The following is a 20,582-nucleotide window of genomic DNA, read 5'->3' as shown; positions in this document are numbered from 1 at the left end:
AAGGCGACACAAGATCAAGAAACAACATATGAAAAATAAAACATAAAAAAGCAATACATTACAAAATGATTTAAAAAACACACACACAATGAAAATAAAACAATCAAAAACAATTGCATTCCTCCACAACCAAGCTCTGAATTCATTTAAAGGGGTAATCTGTAGTTGCTACAGTACATCCTTTTTAAAATTAATAATATATACCCATTGATTCTTGAAGAATATAACTTCCAGACCCAAAATATAACCTTGTTTTACTTGTTTGTTTGTGTCGTCAGTCCTTGTATCCATAGCTCTGTCCATGAGTTTGACATTGGTCACATTTCTCCAGCCCCATCCCTCAGCTGTTTACCAAATCAGTGACAGGGTGATGCTTCATTATTGTTTGAACTGCAGATTGGCCCTTTAAACTGTCCAATCTAATTGTGATCTTGTAGGTTATCGCAGAAGGGGAAGTATGGTGGGAGCTTCTGAAGAATCCCCTTATAAACATGGCACTATTATATTTTTGGGGTCGTTCCACGATGGACCAGAACTACTGTAATAAAACAGACTGCTGTAACCTAGCCTACTTCAGGTTAGTGAGGGTCCAGCCTACACTCTGATATAAGAAAAAAACAGTGTCAAGAGCACGTGTGGAGGTAGCAGCATGCTAGTCAATCAAGGGCTCTTAAATAGCTAGTCTTTTTTTTTTTACTTTAATAAGAGAAGCAAGACTTGTTCCAACTCCCAATGTCTGTAGACACACCACTCTAAAATGTTATACAAACTCTCACCTGAAGTGGTGCAAATATGAAGTCCAACAAAAAGAGCCACTAGTGCCAGACTCCTATCGTCCATCCTGGAGCAAAGATGAATCCCTATCCCTCCAGCACCCCGAGTCTGCCTATCTGAACCCTCTCATTCACCTGAGATATGAGTCATAAGCAGCTTGTCTTGCCTGTGTAAACAAATCTCAACACGCCTCATTAGAAACGGGTCCGCTACCACGAATGGTGTCCTCTGAGAGTCACACGGCACAGAGCTCTGTGTAGAGATGTGTGACAGTCCCAAGAACCTTACTAACTCATCCTGTTCCCTGGCTTTTCCCCACCCCCCAGTTATGACGGTGTCCTGTAGTAGCCTCTCATATAGTCAGCCAATAGCCTACACATGCCAAGTTCACTATCTCGTTTATCAAATTGTGGGTCACATATCACATTAGAAAAACAATGTATGGGAATTGGTGGATGCCAGATCCCTCCCTCATTTCCTAATGAATGGTTATTGCTCCTTGCTAGTGTTCACCTGCCAGTTACTTAATCACTTTCCAAGGAATGAAGAATAATTAATGAGTTTACCTTTGAGGAAGCAAGCCTGTAATTTCTTGCTTTCTGTTGCGTCAGTTAACCTACCGCAGAGTTCAAATAAACCAGACCCTATTTCAAAAGAATGTAATGCAGAAATGTACAGTATATCCAGTTGAATGTGAAGCCTGGTTATACCGTAGGCATAGTGTAAGGCCAGTACCTGAGTGCTGTGGAGATTTGTTTCGGTATGTGTTATTCAGCTACTGGGTTATTCAGTGAGTTCTGGGTTAGCCAATTTGCTGAAAAACTTATACCCAAATGGAGATCTCCACGGTGCAGTGGGTTATTCAGCTACTATACTGACACCTCACAATCACAGGATATGTACACCCAAAATAATGTGGGCCTATTTGGGTATAATCTTAGTTAACCCAGAATTAAAATCTTGCATAATTTGGTCAGATACATAGTCTGTCCACAAGAGATTAATGTGGGTACAATGTTCTTGTAAATTGAATTAAATACTGAAGTCTCTTTCAACAGATTTGCACACAAGACTAGGATTCAAGTACTGGTGTGTGTGTGTGTGTGTGTGTGTGTGTGTGTGTGTGAGCAATGACCTTCATTAATTGTCAAAATCTTTAATATTTCCTTTTGTATTTTTTTTTTTTACAAAATATAATAATTATAATTACAAACCAATATAAACAGAAGCAGTACGATATAAATGCTAAAAAATAATAAACAAAGGCAGTGCTCCTACTCCCCTTCCTGCCTCGATAGTCAACGTCCAGAACGGTTGAACAAAAACATAGACGGATCTAGAACAGCTCAGGTCAGAGCAGGGAGTAGAGGAAAACCCAACCTATAAAAAGAGAAAATGGGGAATAAATAAAGGCATGGAGTTTTCCTGCCATCGGGACAGAGAGCACAGGGGACGGATTCTCTCCCCCTCAGTAGGGGGAACGAAGCAGGCAGGCAGGCAGGCTCTCTCTTCAGACGAAGTGACAGCCGAGGTCCTCTAGTGGCAGGATACTGTAAAGCATCAGTGAAACCTGGGGTCTGTTCAGGAGGGTGCAACGGTACGGAATTAGCAAGCGTGTTAGCTCTGTATATCACATTCTCCCTCTGCAACGTTCATAACGTTTCACCCTTCTGAACACACCCCTTTTGGGTCGATGTCCTTCAATGCGGTTGGGCTTTTTCAATGACTGTTGTCGGATGTGTGGTTCGGGGCAATTTTCAACCCTTAATCACACAAAACCTGGAGTTGAAATACAGGGAAGAAGCCAGAGTCTACAGTACCTGTGTATTCAGTGACTTACCTACAGTAGCATGTACAATAATGCGCAAAACACAGGCTAACGTGCCTACCGTGGTTATCAGGCAATTGTGTGAGTTTGGTACTGTACAAGACCTTTCAAACGTCAACATAAACTGGAAAGAGAGAACACAAGTACCCCCTTCACAAACTCAGGTTTCTTATTGCAAACCTTCCAATGAATACCTGAACAACTGGGACCAAAGAACAAGAAAATAAAAACATTGTGACAATATCAAAAGCATTGTTTCATGGTATTCCTATACAGATCTTTCCTTTTAAACATACTGTATACAAAACCTTCTATTTCAGTTGTAGATGTTCAAGAGAGGTGGAACCTCTCACAGTGAACCAGGGAGGCTGATCCTACCTAAGAGGTCCACAGTCAGAGTGGTGATAAGTCATACAAGTGCAGACTGAACCCTGCTTCTAAAAACAGCCTTATCAGAACTGATAGAGAGAGGGAGAACATCTCTTGTGGACATACTGCTATAATACAGCATCAAGGACTCCAGGTCATGCTGTCTGTCTGCTGCTCACTGTTCCCAGTAAACATTGGGAAATCAGTGAGGGAGGTTAAATCACAGTCTCTAGTTCTGCTCTGGACGAGGAGGAGGCCACTGCAACAAACATCAGGCTAACTGTTTTGGCCTTGGAGCCATCAACGAGCCTACCTGCTTTTCCAGTCCCAACATTATCGAAGAATTCTCTAAAAACTGGGAACGTCCTTGTAGAACTACTGCCTTTCCAGAACAGACAGGTAGGTAAGCCATTGTGCATGCGAGCAGTGGGAGTCCCCCTAGTAAACACTCTGATACAGGTAAGCCCCATCGCCCCGCAAAAATATAGTTTCTCTCCTGGGGAGCTTCACACCATCACGTGTGAGCTCTGGTCCAAGTTAGCTTCAACTGGCAGTACTTAGAAGTACAGACAACCCAGGCATTATTGGAATGTTCTCAGGGTAAAGACATCCTTCTTCCTCCCCTCACTGAGTGAGAGAGCGGGAGTGCTGGACGGGAGGGGGGCACAGGGCCGAGGGACACAGGTAACTGCTGATGGCCCCAAAGTCAGAAGTGACGGAGACGGGTGGGGCGATGGCAGTCAAGGGTGGGGGCTGGGGGACGGAGGGCAGGGAGAAGTCCACCTGCAGCCTCTGAGAGGCCCCACCCTCTGGCCCCATGGACAGGCCGTCTGGAAGGAAGGGCCCCAGCTGCAGCTGGTAGAAGCCAGAACCCAGGAGATGAGGCTCCGCTGGGGAGGATGTGGGGCTGCCGCAGGGCCAGGGGGAGGGGTGGAGCTGGGCAGGGGGAGAGGTGGGACTGCGGACCGGGCTGGGACAGTTCAGAGAGGGCTCCTGCTGCAGGTCCTTCAGAGAGAAGTGGCTAAACAGCTGCTCCCTCAGTGGGCTTGGGCTGGGACAAGGAGCACCACACAGCTCCAACACCTCCATCCGCAACTCAGCATCTAGACAAGGAGAGAAGAATTACTAAAGAGGGACTTGAACAAGCACTACCTTAATGGTAACCGACAGAGCATCACTGGCATTGACATTGGGCAGTGGTTCCCTTTTCCCCCCCTTAATGTTACAATCAGCTCTATACAAAATGTTAAGAGTTTCAGACAAAGTACAATTTAACAAAGCTGGTGAACATGGTAAGATAATTAGAACATTATAATTATTAAAATAATGTAAATAAACTATTCATCAATCATTTTAGGTTACAATTCAGAAAGTCTTGAGAAGAAGCCAATACAACATTTCTCAAATGCTAAGCCTCCAATAAAATACTGTTAATGTATTTTAGATTTCATACTTTCAACTATCTGGCCTGAGAATCATAATGCCCTCAAAAGTATTTAGGAAAAGAGCCTCTAGTTCTGACCTCATGAAAACCTGGTCTCATATTTTTAATCAACAGCAAAAACAGGAACAGCAGAAATTGGAGGAACATGAGGATGTTTTGAAGGCACTGTAACTGAGACGTTTCTGTGAAACTGTAAATAAATAAAAATCTCACCCTTACAGGAAATAGACAAAATGTAGTATGAACTAGACAAAATGTAGTATGAACTGGCTGAATATGTCTGCCTGTTTGCACTGTGCATCAAGGACTCCAGTGGGGTTAGTATAAGCTAGGTAGGTCAGACACAGTTTGGCCCAGAGGGTTGAGTTAGTGAAGCTTGTCCCCAGACCTCCCTAAACCCCATCCCTCTATCTCTCTGTCTGTCTTTACCTGGTGGCCCTGCCTGGTTAGAATCTTTACCTGGTGGCCCTGCCTGGTTAGAGTCTTTACCTGGTGGCACTGCCTGGTTAGAATCTTTACCTGGCGGCCCTGCCTGGTTAGAATATTTACCTGGTGGCCCTGCCTGGTTAGAGTCTTTACCTGGTGGCCCTGCCTGGTTAGAGTCTTTACCTGGTGGCCCTGCCTGGTTAGTATTTACCTGGTGACTCTGCCTGGTTAGAGTCTTTACCTGGTGGCCCTGCCTGGTTAGAGTCTTTACCTGGTGGCCCTGCCTGGTTAGAGTCTTTACCTGGTGGCCCTGCCTGGTTAGTATTTACCTGGTGGCCCAGCCTGGTTAGAGTCTTTACCTGGTGGCCCAGCCTGGTTAGAGTCTTTACCTGGTGGCCCTGCCTGGTTAGTCTTTACCTGGTGACTCTGCCTGGTTAGAATCTTTACCTGGTGGCCCTGCCTGGTTAGAATATTTACCTGGTGGTCCTGCCTGGTTAGAATCTTTACCTGGTGGCCCTGCCTGGTTAGAATCTTTACCTGGTGGTCCTGCCTGGTTAGAATCTTTACCTGGTGGTCCTGCCTGGTTAGAATCTTTACCTGGTGGCCCTGCCTGGTTAGAATCTTTACCTGGTGGCCCTGCCTGGTTAGAGTCTTTACCTGGTGGCCCTGCCTGGTTAGAGTCTTTACCTGGTGGCCCTGCCTGGTTAGAGTCTTTACCTGGTGGCCCTGCCTGGTTAGAATCTTTACCTGGTGGCCCTGCCTGGTTAGAGTCTTTACCTGGTGGCCCTGCCTGGTTAGAGTCTTTACCTGGTGGCCCTGCCTGGTTAGAGTCTTTACCTGGTGGCCCTGCCTGGTTAGAGTATTTACCTGGTGGCCCTGCCTGGTTAGAGTCTTTACCTGATGGCCCTGCCTGGTTAGAGTCTTTACCTGGTGGCCCTGCCTGGTTAGAGTCTTTACCTGGTGGCCCTGCCTGGTTAGAGTCTTTACCTGGTGGCCCTGCCTGGTTAGAATCTTTACCTGGTGGCCCTGCCTGGTTAGAGTCTTTACCTGGTGGCCCTGCCTGGTTAGAGTCTTTACCTGGTGGCCCTGCCTGGTTAGAGTCTTTACCTGGTGGCCCTGCCTGGTTAGAGTCTTTACCTGGTGGCCCTGCCTGGTTAGAGTCTTTACCTGGTGGCCCTGCCTGGTTAGAGTCTTTACCTGGTGGCCCTGCCTGGTTAGAGTCTTTACCTGGTGGCCCTGCCTGGTTAGTATCTTTACCTGGTGGCCCTGCCTGATTAGAGTATATACCTGGTGGCCCTGCCTGATTAGAGTATATACCTGGTGGCCCTGCCTGGTTAGAGTCTTTACCTGGTGGCCCTGCCTGGTTAGAGTCTTTACCTTGTGGCCCTGCCTGGTTAGAGTCTTTACCTTGTGGCCCTGCCTGGTTAGTCTTTACCTTGTGGCCCTGCCTGGTTAGAGTCTTTACCTGGTGGCCCTGCCTGGTTAGAGTCTTTACCTTGTGGCCCTGCCTGGTTAGAGTCTTTACCTTGTGGCCCTGCCTGGTTAGAGTCTTTACCTGGTGGCCCTGCCTGGTTAGAGTCTTTACCTTGTGGCCCTGCCTGGTTAGAGTCTTTACCTTGTGGCCCTGCCTGGTTAGAGTCTTTACCTGGTGGCCCTGCCTGGTTAGAGTCTTTACCTGGTGGCCCTGCCTGGTTAGTGGCTGTGTGCAGTGAGCTCAGGGCTTTAAGAGAAAGCGGGGCGTTCGTCTGCGACGGGGTCGGCCCTCCTCCTCTGCAACGCCATGTCAACATAGACAAACATACACACAAAGCAATGGGAAAACACAGACACATAAAACAATATATAAAAATGCTTCAAATCATATGTTAATAAACACCACCCATCAAACTGAGGCAAACAATGTAATCAAGACAATAAATTATAAGACTCAAGTAAGACAGAGAGACCAGTGGATATGGGGTGATTTGGCATGACGTATCTTTGAAATGGTACAGCAAGTGGGTGGATGCCTGCGACTTCAGAGGAGAGGGCATACGACTATCACGTATGGTTCTAGCTAACTTTTATGACCTCAGTCCTTCAAACAAGCTGTAGTGTTTGTGGTCTGTCGGTCTCAGTAAAATTATCTGGGGCAGGAATCAGGGCCGGGGCAGGAATCAGGGCCAGGGCTGAGGTATAGGACTGGGGCTGGGACTAGGGCTGGGGCTAAGGCTAGGGACCAGGGGTTACCTTGCTTGTCCAGGTCCATGACTGGTGGGGGTGAGTGGGGCTCAATCTGGGAGCACCCCTCCATCTCCCCAACCTCTCCATTCTGCTCTTCATCCTCCCTGGAAGACACAACATAGTAGGAAACTCATGTAAACAGTCCCAACTGCACATGAACTTGTCCAAGAAGAACACTAATTTCCATTCTCAGTTTCAAACTCCCAGCATGATATCAGCTATACATAATAAACATCTCTAGTCTGAAAATAATGACAATAAGGAGGTTATATTGTTTACTTGTCTCTACACCTCTACACACATTCCTGTTCTGATAAAGATGATGCTGTCACATTCTCATCATGGTAAAAGACATGTCTGCTGTGTCCACATTGTGTTCGGATGTCCTTTTCCTGCGCTATATTTCAATAATATATTCTGAGAACAGTGCCATACCAAGGAGAAGATCACGACAACAACAACACGATGGGGGCATGTGCTAATTTGGCTGGCATTTAAATGCAGCCTGAGTGTCAAGTCTAGACAGGGTCATTGAGATAGACCGTCTCATATCTGCAGTGCTACTTACATGTTCCCTGACTGCAGACTGTACTTCTTGCGACCCAGCTTGGTGGTCTGCTGGGTAAAGTACTCATGGCGGTCCGACTTCTTCCACATGTAGTAATACTCCACACACTCCCCCACCGACCGTGTGCGTACCTGACACGTAAACACAGTTTGGTTTGATGTTTGCTGCAGTATGGAGATCAGTGAGTTTCCTGTCTGATCAACGCAGACAAGCAGGTTTGCACAGGTGCACCTCAGGTTATGTTGAAGCAGCTGTCAACATTTGCATTTAAGTGGTAATGTATGATGCCAGTCAAGGTCATGACAGAAAAACAGAGAATTTCAGCTTTGTAGCAAATCAGGTTTTCTCCCCAAACCTGACGCTAGAAGTTTCTGTTCTGCTCACCTTATTGGCCTGAATGAGGTGGAAGTTCTTCCCATGAACTCGATAGCCATGTTCAAAGTTTCGACACTCCTCCTCGCTCCAGGCACACAGCTCCTCTGCACAGAACACAACAGCAGTTAGGTGGGAATGGAACCTGAACAGACTTAAATTAATCGTAACTCATATTACAGCCATATTACAGTAGCCAACCATGTGAAATCTATTCACCCCATAAGCTCCACAATGTTTGAATGCAATGATTTCCATTATTTATATTATAATACCGCAAGACAATGAATCATTTGGCAGCCTACACAGGTGCGGGCACAATAGGATACATTTTCACCTACACTCCCAGATTGGATGTGCGCAACGGAAATGCAGGATCAAAAACCTGACAGACCATGGCCCATATTCAAAAAGGGTTTCAGAGTAGGACTGCTGATACGAATAAGATAAGACTCTTTGTGAATACGAGCCCTGGGATTTAGCCTAAATATTTGACCTCGGCCAATATATAGTACGAGTGTATTTTCAAGTTGTTGGTAACATGGGTTCATGGTAGGTCTATCAAATAATTGCATTTCCAAGGGAAAGCAGAGGAAGTTCCAAAGAAACCAAAGAAGCTCCATGATCCCCACAAGAAATTTGGGACATCTTTTTTTAAATGCTCTGAAATTGAAAATACTAGCAGCATCCAGAGACTAAACAGCTGTAGAGAATTAACAACCCATTTTTGATTTACAGGGGTGGTTATTGAGTTGAAGAATCTACAGGGGTGGTGGTTGGTCCTCAAAGACAAAATTGTATTGAGTTGAATTAATCATTCACTTCCACTAGTGAGTTATTATTGATATTAGTTTATAGAGTTGTTGTTACTAGTAAGGTATTGCAGTAAGATGCCATTACATACTAGATAGCAGTAATACATGTGTCGTGGACGGTCTTACCGCTGAATACTTTGACATTAAAGCGCAGTCTTCTCAGTGCCTCCTCTGCATTGAAGTTGCATTTCACCAACTCATACAGAGCCTGAAGGACAGAATGAGAAAAGAGGGAAAACAGTTGTGACTGAAATCTGTGACCTCGACCATAATGTGAACTGTGCAGAAATCACTCAACATGCAAACAAGTTAATTGGCTAACAAACGTATACTGGACAAAAATATAAACGCAACATGTAAAGTGTTGGTCCCATGTTTCATAAGCTAAAAAATAAGATCCCAGAAATGTTTCATACGGACAAAAAGCTTATTTCTCTAAAATGTGGTGCACAGATTTGTTTACATCCCTGTTAGTGAGCATTTCTCCTTTGCCAAGATATGCCACACCTGTCAGGTGGATGGATTATCAAGAAGCTGATTAAACAGTATGATCATTACACAGGTGCACCTTGTCCTAGGGACAATAAAAAGCCACTCTAAAATGTGCAGTTTTGTCACACAATGCCACAGATGTTTCAAGTTTTGAGGGAGCGTGCAATTAGCATGCTGACTGCAGGTATGTCCACCAGAGCTGTTGCCAGAGAATTGAATGTTCATTTCTCTACCGTAAGCCGCCTCAAATGTTGTTTTAGAGAATTTGTCCAACCGGCCTCACAACCGCAGACCACATGTAACCACGGCAGCCCAGGACCTCCACATTCGGCTTCTTCACCTGCGGGATCATCCGAGACCAGCCACCCGGACAGCTGATGAAACTTAGGAGTATTTCTGTCTGTAATAAAGCCCTTTGTGGGGAAAAACGTATTCTGATTGGCTGGGTCTGGCTCCCCAGTGGGTGGGCACCCGTGGCAGTGCCCCTGCCCAGTCATGTGAAATCCATAGATGAGGGCCTAATGAATTTATTTAAATTGACTAATTTCCTTCTATGAACTGTATCTCAGTAAAATCATTGAAATCCTTGCAAGTTGCGTTTATATATTTTTTCAGTATAGATCGAGCCCCACTAAGTCCCACTCTGTTCCTGCTTTAGCCCCCAACCCGCTACAGTACCTGATCATTGTCTTTGATTATGTCCCCGGTGATAAGGGTGTCTTTAGCGCCCTCCTGGCCTCCCCATCTCTGGGCACTCAGTAGGAACTCCTCTACAGCCTGGCCTGACAGCATGTCTGGGGTCCACAGGAGCTGGTCCTCATTCTCATAGACTGGGAGCAGGAGATGGAGAGTTAGTGATAGAGACACAAGTATAAGAATGTTTGTGAGACTGAGGCGAGTCAAAAAGTGTCAACACACTAATCTAAAATATGCACTGATTCTGAAAGGGGAAATTGGGGCTTACCTCTCTCCTGGTATGAGTATGGGCTGAGAGGAGGGATTTTGGCTTGATACATTGAGCCCACCATGATGTCCTGGTAAAATAACAACCACAGTTTCAGTCACACAGACACAGAAAACAGGTTTTTATATTTACCTAAAGAGTAATTGTAGAGGATTTGAGCGCTGTTCAGTAGTCCCCAGTGTCTCACCTTGCGTCCATCATTGGAGGGAATAGAGGTGTCGTCATCATTGTCTGAATCTTCTTCTGAGGTGCTGACTAAGGTGCCTTTGTCTCCGCCTGCCAGGGAATGGGCTAGAGAACACACATGGGAACATTTGTTACACCAATATGCAGTGGTGGAAAAAGTACCCAATTGTCATACTTGAGTAAAAGTAAAGATACCTTAATAGAAAATGACTCAAGTAAAAGTGAAAGTCACTCAGTAAAATCCTACTTGAGTAAAAGTCTAAAAGTATTTGGTTTTAAATATACTTAAGTATCAAAAGTAAATGTAATTGCTAAAACATACTTAGGTATCAAAAGTACAAGTAAAAGTATAAATCACTTCAAATGTCTTATTTTAAGCAAACTAGGCAGCACCATTTTCTTTTTTTAAATGTACTGATAGCCAGGGGCACACTCCAACACTCAGACATAATTTACAAACAAAGCATGTGTGTTTAGTGAGTCAGCCAGATCAGAGGCAGTAGGGATGAGCTGGGATGTTCTCTTGATAAATGTGTGAATTGAACCATTTTCCTGGCCTGCTAGGCACTCAAAATGTAACAAGTACTTTTGGGTGTCAGGGAAAATGTATGGAGTAAAAAGTACATTATTTTCTTTAGGAATGTAGTGAAGTAAAAGTAAAAGTTGTCAAAAAATATAAATAGTAAAGTAAAGTACAGATACCCAAAAAAAATGTACTTGAGTACTTTACACCACTGCCAATATGTAGCATTCTCATAATACTACCCAATAAAAACAAATCAGTCTTGCCATAAAAGGGCCCTCAGACCATTGATATGACAGGAAGGGGATTCTCCTGAGTGGTGGGCTGGGTGGGTGGTGGGCTGTTTATGGAAAGTGGTAGCTTTGTTGGGAAGGGAGGAAGTATGTCATACCCATTATATAGTATGATACTGTATATGACATCATTGGTCGTACCTCTTAGGTGGCGGCGGAGGAGGTCGGAGGCATGGGAGGTGACAGAGGGAGTGAGGTCATCAGCTGATGACTCCTCTTCATCCTCTCCTGAGAACAGATCCTTAGCTATCTGGTCCTGGAAGAACGGAACAGTCCATTACTGTCTCAATGGAACAGTCCACTACCTTCTCTAAGCATCACACACAGTGAAGTAAATGGCACTTATGATACATGAAAGTGATTCTGTAATTGTCATGTTTTCTGAGTGTTTATAGACAAGACAGGCCATCAAGAGCCCATTTTAACTCATTTATTTACGGACCAAGTCATCATTATCCATTAAATAATCAATAGACATCATGTCAATGCCAGAACATGCATCATGTAATGCTCTTGAATGCAGGAGTACACAGCTCCTTGACAGTTACAGCGTACGCTATGCTGGTTTTCCATCTTGCTTTTTAACTATTGATTGATTTATGCCTGGAAAACCAGGTGGGTGCACCAATAACCAATTATTAACAAATTAATCAATGAAGTACTAGGCAGAAACAAAAACTGTCTGGACTATGGAATTCGAGGGACTCGGCACCCCTGATCTAATGCTTTTCTGGCTGTGTTTTCAGTTTTATCTGTCTTAGGTATGTCTAGGTATACCCAGGTCTCACCTTGTCCAGTGTCATGTCAGGCAGACTGGCTGACAGCTCATTGGGCTCCCTGTCCTGCTGTAGGAGAGGGTCAGACACCTCGTACTCATACAGCGCCAGCAGCTCCTCCAGGGGCATCTCACTGCCCTACACAGAGAGAAAGGGGGACAGAGAGAGAGAGAGAGAGAGAGAGAGAGAGAGAGAGAGAGAGAGAGAGAGAAAGAAAGAGAGCGTGATCGCTCGGGGTCAATGTGGGATTGGGCGTGTTTTTTTAATCTAGAATTATGGAATAATTGATAATCTATTATACAGAATAATGTTATTCACTACTGGTCTGGAGGGATGCAGTGTGGTCAGGCTTTTGAGCCTAGTTGGTTTAGCCACGGAAAAATACAGGAACCTTCCCGCTAGCCATGATTGGCTGAGATAATGGCTGGGCTGGACATGCCGAGAGATGAGTTCGTATTGGTCTGCCACGTAGCGCGCTTCTGTCTATAATATGAGCTGCTCAGTATGTGTAGGTAATCCTTTCTAACACTGCTTTTTTTTAAGAAATCACGAAGAACTGCAAAAGTGTTGCTAATTTTCTGGAGGACCGAGTTTTGAAATCAGTGAAATGTCCAGTGGAAGCAGAGTATGATAGCTAAGGAGATGGAGATAATTCTGCCATTTGATTGCAAATATGCAGAGGGAGTCGAAAAGAGAACACACAGAAGGCTGTTGTATAAAACACCTGTCTCCGGATTACATCTTCAAACTAAGGGCAACCATGGCATCCGTGACAGAGAGGGAGAAGCGTTCATCCATGTTTACGGGTAAGAGAGTCTAGCTAGCTAAATCTTCAGATATTATACGTTTCTAATTTTGTCAAAAAGTAGTTTCATTTTAAATTAAAGTGTACTGTTAGCTAGCTAGCTAACGTTAGCTGGCTGGCTGGCTCGCTAGCTAACGTTACGTGTATGATCTGTGTAGTAATATTATTCGTATCTCAGAGACATTTGCATTGCTAGTTATAGCCTGTTAGCTAGCTAGCTAACATTGAACCTAGTTGGTTAGTTTTAGCTACCTGCAGATTCATGCAGGGTAGTAACGTTATGAGTTGGGATTATGGCTAGCTACATGTCTAAACAAAAGACTCCACTATGCAAGTAACCCTTTCACTGTACCGTTTACACCTTCTGTATCCTGTGCATGTGACAAATAAACTTAGATTTTATTTGATATAGTGTGTGTTTACCAGAGACGGTAATGTGGAGAACAACATAACCTGCACCAAAGTCAAAATAGGATATAACGTTAGGCCAACGAGACAGTGTCCAAGTTCTAAAATTCTCCAGTAGAATGCCCTGCTTTTATTTCGTCACACTCACAACCGTAAGCTATTTTCTGTAATTAGCTCGCCATTAACTTGTAAATAATTATATTGATGTGAGTTTATTTTCCTGTAATAATGAATACAAATTAGCTAAATTTAAGATGTTGTCAGCTATATGATATGGTCATTATTTGAACTGGCTCTAGCCAGCTAACTTAACATTAGCTAGCTACCTAACAAGCTAGAAACGAACCAAAACATTGTTTAGAAAGTTGCTTTTAGTTGCCTGGTTTGCTAGATTTACATATACTAAATTCATTTTTATACGGATGGGTTTATTGGTGTTAAAATACACCAGTTATGCTATTTTGGACCACCAGGCTGCTGATGTCATGCAGCCTGTCGTTTTTGTGATTATACTTTTTCATAACGACAACGACAAGTTTGATGTCGGATGACAATAGAATGTTCATGATGTCACTGCGACAACTGTCTACAGACATGTCGATAGATGTAGTATAAACCAGCCTTTAGTCTTGAAATCTTTGGTTGTTTAGTACACTACCATCGGACTCACTCTGTTTAGCACATGGCCTCACATGTGAATCCTTAAAGAGATGGGTTGGGCTAAGGCTTAAGAGGGTGTGAACGATGCTGAATGGGTGTAGACAAAGAAGAGCTCTCATGTAGGTGTACCAAAACATTCAAGGGCCATTTTCTCAAAAGTGGGGTTAAGTTGATCAACTTTCAAAGCAGAATTACTTTCCCATTGTTCCTCAACTGTAGTGTATGATATACCATTTTCTAGCTCTGAGTCTCTACTTTTATCCAATGTAAAAAACACAATTTCAAATTTTACTACATAAGACTGAATCGAGCCGGTCGGTCACATGTTATTTTATTTGTATTATATAGGCCTAAATCATAATCAATTTGCAGGACATGTCTCTCCTTTTCTGACATTACTGGTTTATTCGTGCTAAACAACAAATATTAGGCTACCATTTATCAATCGTTCAATCAATATTATAGCCAAGCATGCTCGAAAGTAAATAGACCGGTAGCCTATTTAAAATATTTTACAGTATGTGTAGGCTACAGTATTGCTGTGAGATAGGAGCACAACATCATAGCCTATTTAATCTCTGAGCCTATACCAAGGCAGGATATAGAAACAAAATAATCTATTGATAAACAAAATATTGAACAATTCATATTTTGCATTTACTTTTTAATTGCTTGAAAGGACAATCAATCTTGCAGAATGCGTGGCCAGTGTTTGGCACTCGCTATAGGCAGCATGCGTTTTTAGTTTGAAAAAGTCACTGCAAAATATTAAAACATTCTGCCCACACCTCTACAGAAATGTAATCAAATTTGCCATTGCGCTTTCTTTTAGAAACTATCATGGCCCAGTTCCAACATCTCCAAATCATACAGCAAATGAGGGTGTTTTTGTTACCATAAAAGCTGAATGGAGGGTGTTCTCCAGGCGGGTTTGTAGCGCTCGTTCACAAGCACACAAATATAGTATGGCTCTGATTTATCAATGAAAACATGCGTATATTTTGCGACAGTTTGATCAATTTGTTGCGCACGCAAATCCTAGAATCTCCACGTACGCCAGAATTTACAGTAGTAAGACATTTGCACACGGTTGATAAATGAGGCCCCTTATGCCAGAGGAACTGTACTCACAGTGTGGGGGCATGCTGCCATCTTCATTGGGCGGCCCCCAGGCTCTTCTCCAGTTCCACTAGGGCCCTGGACTCCTCCTCCGGCCCCTCATAGCCCTGCCTCAGGATCTCCACTAGGCTGCGTCTGTGATCTCCAGAGCCCATCTAACCAGCTAAGACACACACACACGGAGGGTTAACATCGTGGAGGTTTAGGAGGTGCCTGTTCATCCCATTATAGATCAGCTGACTCTTGGCTTCTTCTGAACCGCCCTTTTTCAAATTAACTTGAGAGCTGATGACTGGCTCTACAGTGGACAGCTGGACACACCCACAGACTGAGGGCAACAGTACAGGTATAATGCCCACAGATATTACACTTTATTTCTGGTTGAAGCATGTATAAAGCATTTATCATGTCTGATTATAATGTTATGACTCTATGTAGCAAATTGTCAATTGTCAACTCAAAATGGCTTTTATTTAGTCAGGATCATTATGAGATGATATTAAGACATATGGCCTGTCATACTTGCTTATGACAAGTCCTCAAATGCATTATAGCGCTATAATAATGCATAGGCCTACCTCCCATATTAAGTAAAGTGTTACCAGTCTTTCTACTTGCCTTACAACCACTCATTAATTAAAGAACAGTCTAAGTTTATCCAACAGTGGAAACTAATGGTATTACAAAAATGTGACTGTTTGGCCAAAAAGACAATCCATGAAGATAGGACGACAGTGGTTCTCAAACATCTCTTGGGGGACCCCCAGCCATTCCACCATGTATTTGATATATTCCAAAGCTAGCACGCCTGATTCAACTTGTCAACTAATCATCAAGCCTTTGACTTGGTCAATCAGGTGAGCTAGTTCAGGGCTACAACAACTAGCAACAGTCAAGAGTTACTTTTGACCTTAAGCAAATGGAGCAGTGGTCTACTTAAAACTCTTGGGCAGATACTCTCACAAACCATACATAAGTGACAGCCTGGTAGGCCTTCGTTTATGGCCACTAGAACTTTGTAAAGCTTAGTCCACTCCACTTCAGGACGCGTTGACCAGGGCCAGGGCGCTTTCCTGTAACTTGGTGCTGAACGTTCCTTCCTCTGACTCACGAATGACCCAAGAGAGAAGGAAATAGTTCTGGAGGTTGCGTTTTCACTCGAAAAGACACCGAGAGAGTATCTGAAATAAGTCGGACTTCTCTCAAAGTTTGCAGTCAAAATGCCTTGCTATAACGGAGCACACCTGGACCACTTCTTCAGCACCACCGTCTAACCGGTTTCCCATTGTTTTCTATAGCGCATGATCTGGAAAATTGGGAATGGCTTTTTAACGCGAAGAACGCGGAGAGGCGAGACAGGGACAAAAATACCCCCATTTTACTTCCTTAGTTATCAACCCATGGTTCACTCACAACCCTCCGTAACACGTTGATACAATTGCCAACATCGATATCTGCCGTCTAGGATGACAGAAGCTATCAAATGCGGAGCTGTTTCAATATCATTAGTCCTCATGTTCCTCCCCAAGCCTTTTAGCTCACTTACCTCCGCCATTCCGTTTCTGCGCAGGCTGAGGAATGCCCGGATGTTGTAGAGCTGTGCCTCTGTTCTAGCCTATGTACAGCCGCCCAGCCGCAGCTACAGCAGTCCTAGTTTATTGCTGCAAAGTTTCAGCAACAGTAATGACAGTAAACTACATGAAAAAATTAAGAAATGAGATAGTACCCCGTGTACTATTCACACATACGTCTGATATTGTTACAAGCTTTCATAAACTTGCCATCCCTCTTGCTCCTGATGAAAATAACGAACAAAGCACAATGATTGCAGTTCAGATGTTTGTAAAGTAGTCCTTTGAAACTGATATCACATGTTTGTTCACCTATAACCCTGAATAGCCAATGTAGCCAATCTGATTGTCATGGGCTATATTTGCCCATTAATTGAATTAACAGTTATCTAGTTTAGTAACGAATTATAGTCTACCCATGTGAGTAGGCTGTACCCTACTGTACCCTACTTTGGCAGACAAGCTATAAGGAATATCATGGTCACTCTATATAGCAGAAAAAGACAACAGACAAAATAAAACATTGTTTGACTCCCACATAAATGTTTTCTAGAGTGTGTGTGACCCGATGTTACATAGTCACTTCCTCAATCTCATTGGATGGGAGATGGATACTGTATGGGGACAGAAATGGTCAGAACTGATAAAGGTATAAGAGGGAATATGAGGGCTTCCCCAGTCCCTAGTGCTTCCATGTGATAAAGAAAGACAAATACATGTATGTGAATGTATGACATAGCAATATTACCCTTTTATAAGTCCTAAATGGTGACACTACACAAACTGAGAAAGTGAGAACTGCATTGTGGTGTATATAGAATGACATAGCCAACTAAATGAGATGAGCCACAGTAACTGGATGAAACGGCTGAAAGTAGACTACTTCAAACAATAACAAATGGAAAGAGGAAGAGCCTGTCACAAAGTGTCAACTTACTATGACCAGTCGGGATCAGATAGGAATCAGCAAGTCAAAAATGGCCAGGCAAAACCTTTGCTACATGCCAAAAAGAGAGAGGCAACCTGAAGAGAAATATGCTGAGGTAGACAGTGTGTTGTACATGATCTGTACAGGGGGCAAAACAAAACAAAGAGCAATGGGGGAGAAAGGAAGGGATTTCAAAGAGAAAGAAATGGAACACTAGTCACTTTAATCATGTTTAGATATGTATATACTGTATTCTATAATATTCTACTGTATCTTAGTCCATGCCGCTCTGTCATTGCTTGTCCATATATGTATATATTCTTAAATTCCATTGCTTAGTTAGATTTGTGTGTATTGGGTATATGTTGTGAAATTGTTAGATATTACTTGTTAGATATTACTGCACTGTCGGAGCTAGAAGCACAAGCATTTCGCTACACCCGTAATAACATCTGCTAAACACGTGTATGTGACAAATAACATTTGATTTGATTTGATTTGAGCATGTATTCTCGATTTGTCTCTTCTTTGTTTTTCTTCATGTACTGTAATAACTCTATCATTTCAATCATAACTTAGTAAATTGCACTCTGTGAAAGCCACATATTGTCATTCTTTGAATGCCTCTGGTATAAGGTACCCTGATGTCCTCTATTTAAGTTAGCTGTGTGGGGCTGTGATGAATCTGTGTTTGTGTGTGTGTGTGTATGATGGAGGGCCACGAGCTGTCCTTTGTCACTGTGACAAGTGCTGACATGATGGGTTAAAAGGGTTAACAGAGGCAAAACGCAGTAACTACGTTTTTCCCCCCTGACAGACAGCAACACAATGTGCTTCACAGGAAGAAAAAAAATAAAAACAATGAAAATATTAACTACACAACAAACATAAGAGGATAAAAAACAAAAGAATACCAATAAAAACTGAACAACTTAAAAGCACCCTAAGGAAAAGCAAAGCTAAAAAGGTGTGTTTTAAGATCTCTTTTAAAAATGTCCACAGTTTCGGCCACCTTCAGGTTCTCTGGCAGGCTATTACAGATGCTGGGGGCATAGTAACTAAAGGCTGCCTCTCCATGCCTCTTGGTCCTAAGCTTCGGGATAGTTAAAAGGCCAGTGCCAGAGGACCTGAGGGATCTACTGGGTACATACAGTTGAAGTCGGAAGTTTACATACACTTAGGTTAAAAAGAAACTAGTTTTTCAACCACTCCACAAATTTCTTGTTAACAAACTATAGTTTTTGCAAGTCGGTTAGGACATCTACTTTGTGCATGACACAAGTAATTTTTCCAACAATTGTTTACAGACAGATTATTTCACTTAGGATTCACTGTATCACAATTCCAGTGGGTCAGAAGTTTACATACACTAAGTTGACTGTGCCTTTAAACAGCTTGGAAAATTCCAGAAAATGATGTAATGGCTTTAGAGGCTTCTGATAGGCTAATTGACATCATTTGAGTCAATTGGAGGTGTACCTATGGATGTATTTCAAGGCCTACCTTCAAACTCAGTGCCTCTTTGCTTGACATCATGGGAAAATCTAAAGAAATCAGCCAAGACCTCAGAAAAAATATTGTAGACCTCCACAAGTCTGGTTCATCCTTGGGAGCAATTTCCAAACACCTGAAGGTACCACGTTCATCTGTACAAACAATAGTACGCAAGTATTAACACCATGGGACCACACAGCCGTCATACCGCTCAGGAAAGAGACGCGTTCTGTCTCATAGAGATGAACGTACTTTGGTGCGAAAAGTGAAAATCAATTCCAGAACAACAGCAAAGGACCTTGTGAAGATGCTGGAGGAAACAGGTACAAAAGTATCTATATCCACAGTAAAACGAGTCCTATATCGACATAACCTGAAAGGCCACCATAAAAAAGCCAGACTATGGTTTGCAACTGCACATGGGGACAAAGATCGTACTTTTTGGAGAAATGTCCTCTGGTCTGATGAAACAAAAATAGAACTGTTTGGCCAAAATGACCATCGTTATGTTTGGAGGGAAAAGGGGGTTGCTTGCAAGCCGAAGAACACCATCCCAACCGTGAAGCACGGTGGTGGCAGCATCATGCTGTGGGGGTGCTTTGCTGCAGGAGGGTCTGGTGCACTTCACAAAATAGATGGCATCATGAGGAAGGAAAATTATGTGGATATATTGAAGCAACATCTCAAGACATCAGTCAGGAAGTTAAAGCTTGGTCGCAAATGGGTCTTCCAAATGGACAATGACCCCAAGCATACTTCCAAAGTTGTGGCAAAATGGCTTAAGGACAACAAAGTCAAGGTATTGGAGTGGCCATCACAAAGCCCTGACCTCAATCCTATAGAACATTTGTGGGCAGAACTAAAAAAGTGTGTGCGAGCAAGGAGGCCTACAAACCTGACTCAGTTACACCAGCTCTGTCAGGAGGAATGGGCCAAAATTCACCCAACTTAATGTGGAAGGCTACCCGAAACGTTTGACCCAAGTTAAACAATTTAAAGGCAATGCTACCAAATACTAATTGAGTGTATGTAAACTTCTGACCCACTGGGAATGTGATGAAAGAAACAAAAGCTGAAAGAAATAATTCTCTCTACTATTATTCTGACATTTCACATTCTTAAAATAAAGTGGTGATCCTAACTGACTTAAGACAGGGAATCTTTACTAGGATTAAATGTCAGGAATTCTGAAAGACTGAGTTTAAATGTAATTGGCCAAGGTGTATGTAAACTTCCGACTTCAACTGTAACTTAAAAGCATGCCTGACATGTATTGGGGTGCACCATCGTGGATTGATTTAAAAACCCATCTTAAAATTAATTCTAAAACTCACAGGCAGCCAGTGCAGAGACCTTAAAACCGATGTAATGTGTGCTCTCCGTCTGGTCTACGTCCGTACCCGTGCTGCAGCATTCTGTATGTTTTGTAATTGACCAATGGCTTTCTTTGGTAGACCAGACAGGAGGGCATTACAGTAGTCAAGCCTGCTTATAATAAAAGCATGGATTAGTCTCTCTGTTTCAGCCTGAGAGAGAAATGGCCG

At 43.1% G+C, this 20,582-nt stretch overlaps 1 protein-coding gene across 1 annotated transcript; it reads right to left on the bottom strand.

The window, feature by feature from the left end:
- Positions 1–1,958: 1,958 nt before the first annotated feature.
- On the bottom strand, positions 1,959–16,608 carry LOC311130433 (mesoderm induction early response protein 2-like). The gene is given in 14 exon segments (XM_084163156.1): positions 1,959–4,074; positions 6,517–6,609; positions 7,071–7,168; positions 7,633–7,763; positions 8,017–8,111; positions 8,946–9,027; positions 9,990–10,141; positions 10,276–10,345; positions 10,463–10,566; positions 11,419–11,533; positions 12,066–12,191; positions 15,058–15,098; positions 15,101–15,208; positions 16,592–16,608. Coding segments are annotated over 13 exon segments (1,686 nt in total). The 5' UTR covers positions 15,201–15,208; positions 16,592–16,608; the 3' UTR covers positions 1,959–3,595.
- Between the last annotated feature and the right edge of the window lie 3,974 nt (positions 16,609–20,582).

The sequence above is a fragment of the Coregonus lavaretus genome, assembly GCF_964263955.1.
Source record: "Coregonus lavaretus genome assembly, chromosome: 6".
NCBI lineage: Eukaryota > Metazoa > Chordata > Actinopteri > Salmoniformes > Salmonidae > Coregonus > Coregonus lavaretus.
The sequence above is the reverse complement of the archived record's forward strand: the minus strand, read 5'-3'. Positions and strand labels throughout refer to the sequence as shown.